General features: G+C 43.6%; 1 protein-coding gene across 1 annotated transcript in view; it reads left to right on the top strand.

The window, feature by feature from the left end:
* The first annotated feature begins 224 nt into the window (after nt 1-224).
* LOC104257824 (sodium-dependent neutral amino acid transporter B(0)AT3) overlaps nt 225-12187 on the top strand; it is a 29873-nt gene continuing 17910 nt past the window's right edge. Inside the window, exons 1-3 of the mRNA XM_009812728.2 lie at nt 225-381; nt 9657-9797; nt 11410-11547. Coding sequence (XP_009811030.1) covers nt 225-381; nt 9657-9797; nt 11410-11547 — 436 coding nt within the window. The remainder of the gene's footprint in view (nt 382-9656; nt 9798-11409; nt 11548-12187) is intronic.

Genomic DNA, 12187 nt, shown 5'->3' with positions numbered 1-12187 from the left:
CTGCAAAAAAGTCAAGAGTGGTAACTCTCTATATAATAATAATTCCTGGTTTTGTCTTTAAACTGCAGCTTGACACGTTCCTTTGCATCACATAAAAAGAAAGCTCCGCCTCTCTTTCCAGGATCCTCCAGTCACCCCGCATAAAACCTGTAGGAGAGACAGGTTTTGAAGCATCTTCCCATTTATAGGGAAAGGGGCTAGGGAGCTAAGGATACTTCATTAAAATGTCAAAAGATTTATCAGTGCCACCTGAAATCCCTAAAGAAGATGGCAGACCCAAATGGGACAATAAGTTCCAGTATATTTTAAGCTGTATCGGATTTGCCGTTGGTCTGGGGAACGTGTGGCGATTTCCGTACTTGTGTCAGATACATGGAGGCGGTAAGATTGAAATGTGACTTTGCCAAAATATTAAGCTACAATTCTAATATAATATACTAACTTATGGTGGGAATGGAAGTTATATATTTGCATCTTTTTTTTTTAATTCTAATTCTCGTAAATGCTTTGCACCAGTTAGATTAGCTTTTTCTATAGAAAAAGTGTATAGATTTCTTTTTCTATAGAAGTGTATTTTATTTTAAAATTATGCGCTTGTTTAGGAAGTAACACCAGACTGATGCTAACGCTCAGCAAAACCAATGTTAAAGTTCTTACATTGCTGCTCCCAATGGGAGCAGGAAACTGAACCTACAGCTCATTACCTCAAGGAAAAGCAAAAAGTCCTGGGGAGGCCTGAGTGAACCACCCCCCAGACAAATGGTCGCTGCGCTTGCCTTTGGGAAGGAGAGCGAGTTGTTCCCCTCCCTTCTCTGATGCTCTTAGGAGCCACCTCACCAGCTGGAACTGCCCCTGCACAAAACTAAATTGCACTTTTTTGATGTCTGTGAGGCTGTTCAAAATTCTCAGCTGATGATAGAACACCAAGAGGAGCCTGCCAGGTGGTGCGAACAGCTGCCCAAGCCTGTCCCTGGGCACTGTTCCCACAAAGAATTGCTTTAGAAGCAGCCAATTTAGTAAATATAAATGGACCAGAAAAGAGTACTTGATAACTCACCATTCACAGTAGCTTTTGAGATCTGCCATGGTAAGCTGTCTAAAGCAGAGTGAGATAGCAAGTTATTTCAGCCCAGTATTATTCATTATCTTCCAATTAACTGGAGAAACAGAAAATTCAAACCTGGAGAAATTATCAAATGACAGAAAAAAGTATTAAATCCAAGCTTGTTCTGCCAAGGTATCTGTATTACTTGATAAACTACATATATTTGAATCAACCAAGGAACCAAGAATGGATGGTGCCTTTAACGGAAGGAGGTATTTCAGAAAGAAGTAGCCACTTAGGGACTCTGGTAAGTAGCTGAATGAATGAGATATAGCAGGTTGTGTCAACAAAAAGACTCTTGGCATATAAAAGCAGAGCACTAGGAAGTAGGTGGATATATTGCTACCGATACTAAGACAACTTCTGAACTTCTGACTTCTTCTGAAAGTCCACCTTTCAAAGTCAACTTGAACAATTAGACAAAATGCAGAAAAGCCCAAACAATTATTCAAGGTCTGGAAAACTTATGGGACAAGGAATGACTTAAGAATCCAATCTATCTCGTTCACGAAATTGAAAATTAAAGAGTACGTTTATCATAAACAAGCAAATGGAAATTATTTTGGTGGCAAGGAGCTCTTTAACGTTGAACATGTAACAGCTGGAAGCTACAGTTACAGAAATTCAAATAAAAAAAGAGAAGAAGCAGTAGGTTAGAATCGTCCCAGGAGACTTAACATTTTCCATTATTTATTTGCAAGATGTGAAACCCAGTGAAAGTGTCTCAGAGGAGTGCCATAACTGGGTGATTTGAAAGCCATAGGTGCAAGCATGCTGTTTCTCTGCATTTGCCCATGGGAATGGCTGGAAAAAGCCTGCCACTTCAGTTAATGATACATGCGTCAATGAGACATGATAAACACGTTTAGAGAAACATCCCCATAGCAGATATGGTATAGGACCTGCAAGAAAGATGTTCTTCTGGAGCAGGAGCTGTAGGTCAGACAAATACCCTACAGCATGTCAGGTGGCCTTTCTGTCTTGGAGCAAGGGAACAAGCAGTCAGTATTAACAAACAACATAATAAAGCTAACATAGTGTGATATTTTTGTAATGTAATGAAGAATTAACACAACGTGCTCAGTGGAGGATTTGAAACTCACAGACATGACCATAGCAAGACACAGCTCCTCCACACGTCTCATTACACGGAGCTGCTTCTGGGGCCACCAACTGCATCAGTCTGCATGAACTTCATGCTTCAGTGTTTTGTGCAAATCTCTATTATGGATTAAGATGAAATATTGTTCTACTGACTGTAAAAAGGCTCTCACACCTTCCCATGAAGCACCAAGGGTTGCTTCTTCATGCTGGAGGCAGGGGACTAGCTGTGGCCAGCTGTTTTTTCAACCTCTGCAGATCCCAGCCTCACTTCAGAAGATCAGCAACACTCACCTCCTACTGAGGTTTGATGTCTCCCCTCCGTTCCTCTCCTCCAGGGTCCCCTGCATCCCTGTCCTACAGACCTCTACCACCCCAGGAGAAGCATCAGTTCGAGTGCAAGGAGACCCACGGTGACCTGTCGTACGGACTCACAGTGCTCAGAAAGTCTGTTTGCTTGTGTATCCAGCTTCCGAGCACTGATATATCCCACAGGAGCTGCTACGGACAAAAAAGACAGGGTTTAGAGCAGGTTTAAAGATAACAAAAATAGGAAAATGCTGCAGGGACAAAGGTTGAGTCATTCCTTTGCTCCATGAGTAGTAATTTTGCTAGTGAAAAATCAGTTTAAAATAGCTAGCAGACTCAGTAACGGCATATAGCTACTTTGCATCACTACAAACAGCGGCATAAGAGAGTGGTGAATAAAGGTCAATGTATGGATGTACGGCCAATGTTTGGTCACTGGATTTTAACAAAGAGCTCAGAGAGCTCAACAGCAGTATGGACTTGGTAATGAAGTGCTGTGGGGTTTGTGAATAATTTATCCCAGAAAGCTGACACTGGAAGAGTTTGAGTGAGTCATGAAGACCACCAAAAATACAGAGCTGTTGGGTTTACACCAGTGTATAATGTAGTTGCGTTTTCCTTCTGCCAATTTAAGGTAGTGATGTGATTTGTGGTTGCATTTTTGAAAGCAAACGACTCAGATGCAAAAGCCCAATAGATTTTCAGGGGTACTGGAGCATAAATCCTGGTTGTATGCATCTGAAGATGTGAACATGGGAGAGACCAGCAGCATCGTGGTTAACTAGGAGCCCTGGGAGGTGCAGTGGCTCAGTGCCTGCAGTTACAGCCACAAGTGCACTGAAACCTGGTATGGATATGGCATAGACATGCTCTAAGGCTGAATGGCTTCTGGGATACAGATCACAGTTTCACAGCTGGTTCAGATGATATCCAAGTGTTTAAGAGCTAGGCAATGCACTTTTCTTCATTTCTAGATCTTTTAAAAAACAAGAGATAAAAATAAGTGCTTGTATAATTGTCTCATGTCAGCTGTTCTCATCAGACCTCTGGACCTTATTCATCGCACATTAGTGTTACTCAGTAACTCGGATCTAATATAATATCAGTTTTGCTGACATTTATCACCCACTGTTGTTACTGATTATTTGGATTTATGGCCTGAGTTAAGTTAGTTATTTACTTTTCATGACTAATGGATATGAAGGTTGTTTGCCACAGTAAGTGGAGACAAACACAAAGGTTCCCAGGCAACTGGGATTGAAAAGAAGTCTCTAAATGGCCCAGTATGTAGTTTGTCACTTAAAACTGAGACTCAAACAAGTTATATAGCTATATATGTACACATACAGTCATCTGAGTATACTTAAAAGAAATCCAACCCAGTTCTAGCTGGAACTCACTGCAGTGTTTTATTTTTGATTAAAGCTAGTATGTACATGCTTGCCTAACCTGTGGGTATTAAAAATGTGCATAGTGCCCGAGCCTACATGATGACTGAAAAATATCTTTAATATAAAATACAGTTTCTTTCTAGGAAAATAATTACACATAAACACTAAGGTCCTGCTAAAATGGGAGTACTGTTTACTTCTGGGGCAATGATTTACAGACTTTCATAACCTGTGGCCTACCTGACCTTTTGCTAGAATTTGAACTACAACTTGCTACGAAATGCAGTTGCCTGGCTCACTGTGTCCTCAGAAGGAAAATAAAATCTGAGAGGAACAACAGATGTACCTGTAGGATACTGTAAAAAAAAAAAAAAAAGTATGTTGGGAAGAGCAGAACAGTTCACTGTCTGATAGAAAAATTAATTATGTTACGAGTAACAAACTTCATTTTCTGGATGGTTACCACGTCCTGCTCAAGTCCTTGGTGAAAAGCTATGGCATTTGGGGTTGATCCTATCATAACTTGTTGTATTTGGTTGCCCTTTACAGCTCAGGTTAGTGCATGCTTGCACGTGGGTACTGCTCACCTGCATCCTTCAGCCGTGAGTATTTCATAGGGAAGTTCACCAAGGTTATTTTATAAGTTGATCTACGGGTGCTACCCATCTTCCTTTGAAAGGGCTATTGCCCCTTTGGTTTTCTGGACATGGCTAAAGCCTTGTTGCTCCAGGAGATATAGTCATTTCCATGGGAAACTCAACCCTGCCAAGTTTCAGAGTCTGTAAGACATGCAATGCGGCCTGTAAGTCAAAATCAGTGCCATCATAAATATGCTGCACAAATATGACATTTATAGTAGCTCATACTTTTCATCTGGATTAAGGCATGTGCGGAAGACATAACAAAGATCATGAAGTTTTGTTTTCCAGAGAGAGGGGTGAATATGGTTAAGTGGCTGCTTTTTTTCCTACCTGATGTCTTGATGTGATTCATTGCTGTGTTGGCTAATACGCTGCTTAGCGGAACTCCCATGGAGAAAGGGGGACATGTCTGATAATCCCCTTTCAATAGCTAATAGCTTTTTCTCTGTATCTGAACAAGTAGTTACCACCTGTTGCAATTTCTTGTAGGTAAAACATAAATTATCACAGGCATCTTGCCATTAAGTTCTCAGTCTTTCGGAAAAATGGACCCATCGCCATTTCTGCTATGTACCAACAGAACTGGTGAAGGGGCTCTCTGAATGCTTGTTGCATTGTATCGTACCGAGATGTACTTTCTGAATTTTTCAAACTCTACAGATGCGTTGCCGTTGGAATTACTATTTTGCCACTTTCCAGGTCACTTCAGTCTTCACTACAATTATTTTTTTCCATTCCTAAATCTCTGATCTGAAGGAAATTTATTATTCATATTCTGGCCTTTCAAATGCTCTTGTGTCTTTAGATCATCGTTTCAAGTTACTTGCCTCGCTTCTGCTAGTTGATCTGCAGGCGCGGGTAAGATGCAATATTGAGCACGTGGAGCAGTTCCTCCAAGCTTTTCTCCACCATTTAGGAAATCTTCATTGGTACCCCGACATCAAGCAAAGTTATTGGGTGTTCTTTTCTGCTTCTCACTGAGGCTCATCAACTTCTGCTGGTCTTGGTACATCTTGATTAGGAGGTCACCTGGCTGATACTTCAAACTGCTTTACGTTTCCACTAGTCAGGTCTATTGCTCTCTTTCTAACATGTGACAAAACCAATTTGGCTGTTGCACTCTGCTTTGCCAGTTGCCATGATTCAGCTCTAGGCTGCGTTCCTTCATTAGCCTCCTGGTCATTCTGCCCTCCCGTGCATCGGCAACTCTCAAGAGGCTGCCTAGTAGTTCGTGCGCTTTTCTTCCAGATTGTCATGTGCAGATGATACAACAAAGATTGTGCTCTTCAAGTGTCATTCTGTAGGCAGAAGGCTGAATATGGTTGAGCAGTTGCTTTTCTGACCTGATTTGCCTGTATATTGCAATCTAAGGGTCAGGCTTCAAAAGCCCTCTGTGTATCTGGAGTGCACCAGGTATTTTCTTTTCTACTGCCATGACTATCGAGCTATCTCCACGCTAACAGTTAGTCTGAGTTAGCAACGATACCGATCATGCTACACGCTGGTGCTCCTTGTCGCTTGGGACCCTATTGTTATTGAAACCAACCTACCAGTATGTGTGGTATTTGTAGTTGTTAACAGGCTGATTTGAAAAAGCTCTTGTAGGCTTTCTGTGCCTTCTCACGTGCACAGGGATTGTTCCTCGGCTTTGTGGCATCCTTGTGCAGGATCTCCTTCCAAAATAACTTTTAACTCTGGTAAATTTTGGACTGGGTTTTTTTTTTTTCCCTTGACCTTCTTTTAGTAGTGCATGTATCTACTTGCAGGATGGATGCTTTATGCATCTTGAGTGTATTTCTGACAGAATGACTGGTGTAGACTAAAATTTTCCTAGTTCATGCCTCAGGGATGCAACTAAATTGTGCCCTGGGGATACTTATTATTTTTATGGGCATGTCTCCAGGCTTTTAAGGTACTTACAAATGCTTGAGCACTATCATTTTCCTTATTCATTTTTTGAGAAGAAAAAAGTTACTGAAGCTAAACTTTTGTTTTTAGAGGTTCCCCTCAGGCTTGCTTCTTATGTATGTCATTTGTTTTCCTGTCACTGTGGAGCACACGGATCTAGAATATCTAGATATAAATGTACCTAGAATATCCAGATATAGAATAATTTGCTTACTGGCACTTAATGATTGTTTCTGCTAAGGTTTCCTTTTCTCATGCCTCATGGAAGTCAAACCTCCTGAGTTTCTGCTGTACCTGCGCTACACATCATATGGGTGCTGACAGGGTTTTGCTGTGCCCATGTTTGAATGCTCTGTTTTGTGACACATGCTCTGTGTTAGGTACCAGCTCACTGCTTCATTCTGCTTCTTGGATTTTCTTCTTGCCTTTTCCAAGGTGAGATTTCTCACGGCATTTTTTAAAAAAATATTTAAATTCTGACTTCTGGCACATCCTCCCTTATCTATTAAACACAGCCCTTGACTATATAGTGCTAGAGGGTTCCTACTCACTATTAGGTATTGAACACCTTTCTGATATCCTTTTTCTTTCTATGGGTGGGGATTTTATTGTGGAAGAGTAAGCTTCAAGTGTTTGAGCAGACTGTCTATGCTTTTCCTGACTATTTCTTTTTTGTCTAAAAATACTGTGAAGCAAAGGAATTAATAACAGAAAACATATTTTTACACTACAAGCCATTTATTTGAATTGGGTTGGAGAAAGATTAGCTCCATGAACTATTTCTTCTTAGACCAATCTTCTGCCATATTTTCATATTGCAGATAGCATACTTTTTACATTGTTCTCATGGAAAAACAGTATTTTCTTTCGAAGTATGACATAATGTTTTGTTGTGCTGTAAATACGACTGGAGATACGTATAAAGCAGCACAAAGTAAACAGGTCTTTATCAGCAGAATATCTAAACATGCTCTGCTGTCAATGGTTCAACTAGCAAACAAAACGGGGAGAGAGATAACAGAGGGCAATCTGCACTAATTATTACACAGTTATTTCCAGGGAGGTATGATACGGGAGATAGGTCAGTCCCTTACGGAGCACTCTGCTAGCAAGGGCTCAGCATCGCATGGATTGCAGCGAGGCAGCTGCCACCCGGAGCTGGTGTGCGGCCAGGCAGCCGGGTGAACAAGCAGAGTGATCCGCACTGTGGTGCTCCACTCACTCGCGTGAACGTTTTGCTCTTCCCAGGAGCCAGCCCAAGGCATCGGGCTGTCAGGAGGGCTGGGTGGGCACCCTCGGGTATGCTGAGGAAGGGGATATTGCAGCAGGTTTGAAGGAGAGCGCAGGACTGAGCGTGGTGAGAGGTTACTGAGTTCTTGTGGAAGGGACCTGCAAATTCCTTAATATTTACATGGGAGCTTCGGTAGGTAGCTCCAGGTGAGATTTCATCAGGTGGTAAAACACTTACTTAAAAATAAACAAACTATTGTGGTCCTTGATTCCCTCTGTAAATCCCTCTCTTGGGGGGGGTTTATAACAGCCACTTTAGAGCTTCCTCCAAGCAAGGGGACTACTGAGCAGGGGTCCTGAGGATCCAAATTGTGGATTTAACATACTGGGAATTAACTCTGAGGCTCCTTTTTCAAATCCGCTTCTCAGCAGTTAAAAACATCTTAAGACATCAGATCACAAGGAGAGACATTTATTTCCACCTTTGGCAAATTAAGACCAGTCCTTCATTGAGAAGAGCTTTGCCGATATTTGTTCCTATGTATTTCTCAATAAAGGGCTAAACTATTAAACAACACACCTTCTCTGGGTGTTGTATGTAGTTATTGCAGCACCTAGCAATAGGTAGCAAAGTTATTGCAATACCTAGCTCAAGCAATCCAATTTATCTGCCCAGCCTTTCTAAATACTCAGTGATTGCAAAACACAGGAGCCGTTCCAGGAAGAGACCAGAAATCCTTGCGCATTCCCCCACCTCCCTGTCGGGGCCAAAGATGGAGCGGAGGGCTGAGCTGCTCTGCTCTGCTCTCTCCGATGGTGATGGTGATGGTGCAGCTGCTCTCCCTGCCAGCCTGGAGGGAGGGTGGAAGGTTTCCAGAGCTGGAAAGGCAGAGCTGGGCAGGCTCAGATATGAGATTTGGAGGCAAAGTTGAAATGGGGTAACAAGGCACAGGTTTATTGACAAAGCGATGAGGGGGACAGAGTCGGTATGAGTTGGTAGGAGGATTGGGAGGGGGCTGAGGCGGGAATTCTGTCTTTGTTTCCCCAGAGAAAAGAGGCTTTGTGGTCACAGTGGTTGTTGGTCATGGCAATAAACTTCGATCTACTAGACCATTTTAGTTTAATTGGACATTGGGGCAGGTGCTTTAACCATACTGATGAAACTTCTCCTGGTCTCATGAAAATCAGTATCTACGCAAAGGAGGGAGACCCAACCCCCCGTCCCTTCTGAGGGAAGGCAGGGGAGACGAGGCCTTCCACACCGTTTTGCAGGAACCTGCCAGGCTGCCAGCAGGATTGGTACCTGCCCACAGGCACCCAACAGCACGTGCTGCCGCTGGCCCGAGGGAGCTGCTATGAGAAACACAGGGAAGACGTAGAGGATACAAATCAGGAGGAAATCGGGTTTCATTGCTCCCACATCTCACAGAACAACTTCAGTCTTGCTTTCAGTTTTTCATTGGCCAGAAGCTCTGTGCTCTGAGCAGAACTTCATGCAATAAAGTAACCTGGTCTCTTGGGGATCTCCAGCACAAAATCCTGCTTTACCAGGGGAGGATGGAAGAGCACACGCCTGAGAGCTTTAGGGAGGGAGACGAGGCGATGCACTGAAGGGGAAACAGGTGGTATAGGGGAGAGGCAAACCCTTGTGCTTTATGAGCAAGGGGAGAAAAGAAGATGCTTAAAAGAAAGGGAAATGGAAGAAATAGTGAGGTTATTTAAAATGGGCTGTAGCAGCGCATGAGGGGAAGCGTCCTGCAGCACTGAGCATCCCACTCCTTCCTCCTACATCTTCACCAACAAAATTACCAGTAACAGATGTTACTTGGCAGGTATCCCTAGCAATGCTCCCGCTCTCAACACATCCTACAAGGACTTTGTTAGGGTCATAAAGCAGGCAAATTATCAAACAGTAATTTCAGTGAGATGCAGATAATTGTGTGGCTCAATTGCGCTTAATTGTGTTTTCAGGGGCATTCCTGATTCCATACTTCATCGCTCTGCTCTTCGAAGGAATCCCACTGTTGCATCTCGAACTGGCCCTAGGACAGTGCCTGAGGAAAGGCAGCATCGGTGTCTGGAACACCATCTCACCTTACCTCGGAGGAGTCGGTACATCTCTTGGGGTCCCAGCTCAAGGAACTGCGGCTGAGCTCCCACCCAGCACACACTTCCTACAGACCTGTGCCTGATGCTTGCTGGATATAGAAAGAAATGCTCGTTAGGATATAAAAAGAAAATTTTTATGATGAGGGTGGTGAAACACTGGAACAGGTTGCCCAGAGAGGTTGTAGATGCCCCATGCCTGGAAACATTCAAGGTCAGGCTGGACGGGGCTCTGAGCAACCTGATCTAGTTGAAAGTGTGCCTGCTCATTGCAGGGGGGTTGGACTAGATGACCTTTAATGGTCCCTTCCAACTCAAACCATTCTATGATTCTGTAATTCTATATGGCTCCCATCAGGTGTTACTCTAGGCACACAGGAGCTTTAAATGCAAACCTCATAACCTTTGCTGTGGGAAGCATAACGATCACGAGCTCTGCTAGCCAACACTGCCCAGTTCCTACCGTGTCTTGGAGGTTACACAAGAGCTGTGTGCCCGCAGTGCTTCACGCTCCCCCTCACAGCCCCTCCAGGAGCCAGTCTTCTCTGTCCAGGGATAGTCAAACTGGAGGGGGGACAGAAAGACAGGAAATCAGGAACGGGAACCTGGCACCTCCCAAAGAGCCTAAAGCACCTGGGAAAGTTCCCCTCCACAAGAAGGGGGCACAGTGGGGCTACTGAAGTGACATTATTAACACAGCTGGGCACAAGGGACAATCCACATGGCAGTGTGCATCAGACCAGTGTACAGTCCTGCACTGTCAATTTTTTTCTGTTTATTTAATATACACTGAAAAAACATATCTTGTGTCCTGCGCGCATCATTAGGCTGCAAAAAGGGAATGAGAGCAGCCACTGTTAGGGGGCTGAACCATCAGCTCTACCTGTTTGGAGATGGCACCCCCCTGTCTGCAGGGGCAAGGAGAAACCCTCGGATGCTCCAGCCAGGACTGCTGGATCATGCCCTGCTTTAAGCAGGTGCCTGAAAACGGGATTGGTAGTGACAGCCATGCCCGGGGGGTTGTGTGGGAAGAGAAGGGGTGGGTAAGAGGACTTATCTAAGGGCCAGAGGGCAACCAGGAAGAAATACCAGGCAGCAGGGTGGTGCCTTCAGCTAAACCCATCTCCTACAATTAGGCATGTCCTTCCTCCCTTTGCAAAAATGCAAGCAAGCAGAATCCGTGGTGTTGCTATTCTTCCTTCCTTATTGTAGGAGCAGAACAGTTACTAGTTTAGGGCATATGTGCACAATTTGGGACAAAAGAGTGCCCTCGTGCAGCTATAGCATGCTGTGAAACTTCAGTCTCTATTGGTCTCTGCTATTAACATTGTCCCGTGTTGTAGAAAACTATGTATTATACACTAGGGCAAAGATTTCAACCCTAATCTTCTAAGTGAGTAGGGAGTGTCAGCCTTCTTGGAGCAGGGCTGGTGAGCTGGGCGACTGTGTACCAGTGTTTGGCTACAGAGGACACAAATGCCCATCTTTCATGTGAAAATCCCTGGGGGGAAACAGAAAATCTTGAAGAATTAGGAAACGTGAGCTTCTAAGAGCAAGTGCTGTGACTGATAATTTTTTTCCAAAGCTTTTCTAAGCTGACATCTTGTGCTTTCTACAGGGGTTGGTTCGTGGATGGTGTCGGTTCTGGTGAGCTTGTACTACAACACGGTTTTAACCTGGGTGATGTGGTATTTCATAAACTCCTTCCAAGAACCTCTTCCTTGGAGTGTTTGTCCTCTAAATGAAAACAAAACAGGTAACTACCACTTCAAGGATCACTGCTAGCAAAAGGAGGATCACAAATGTCAGAGTCTGAGGGCTAGCAGGGGGGAAAAGGGCAGTTTTGTTTATTTTTTATGCTTGTGCTATGCTACAAATACCAGTCTGAAAGCGCGTCCTCTGCTTTCTGACTATGGAGAAATAGTCCTTTATCAAGACACACTTTTGTTATCATAAACCACGTATCAGGACATGTGAGATTGTTAGCATAATTAAGAACCAAATTTATGACCACATCTTTCAGTAACTGCTTTAAATGAGACTTTTGCATTTTCATTAGGTGGTGATGCATTGGTTATGACTCATAACAAGCTCTTAGAGAAACCTTTCAGCTCATTTGCCATGATGTGCTGAGAAAGATCAGCTGAGCTGCCAGAGCAGGAAACACAGCCCTACTGGAGAACTTCAGTTTCTGCCTGTAGATTGCTGAGACTACTTTTACATATCCGACAAGACAGCTTCCTAGAGCAGCTAACCGAGAAACTCCTGAGAAGAGAAGCCACACTTGATTTGGCCCTGAGTTGTGCACAAGACCTGCTTTGTTTTCCTGTCAAAAAGCTGCCAGAGTGATGATAGCCTGCTCAAATTCATCATCCTTGCAGGAACAACAAAAGCCA

This window comes from Gavia stellata, chromosome 3 (genome assembly GCF_030936135.1).
Source record: "Gavia stellata isolate bGavSte3 chromosome 3, bGavSte3.hap2, whole genome shotgun sequence".
Taxonomy (NCBI): domain Eukaryota; kingdom Metazoa; phylum Chordata; class Aves; order Gaviiformes; family Gaviidae; genus Gavia; species Gavia stellata.
The sequence above is the reverse complement of the archived record's forward strand: the minus strand, read 5'-3'. Positions and strand labels throughout refer to the sequence as shown.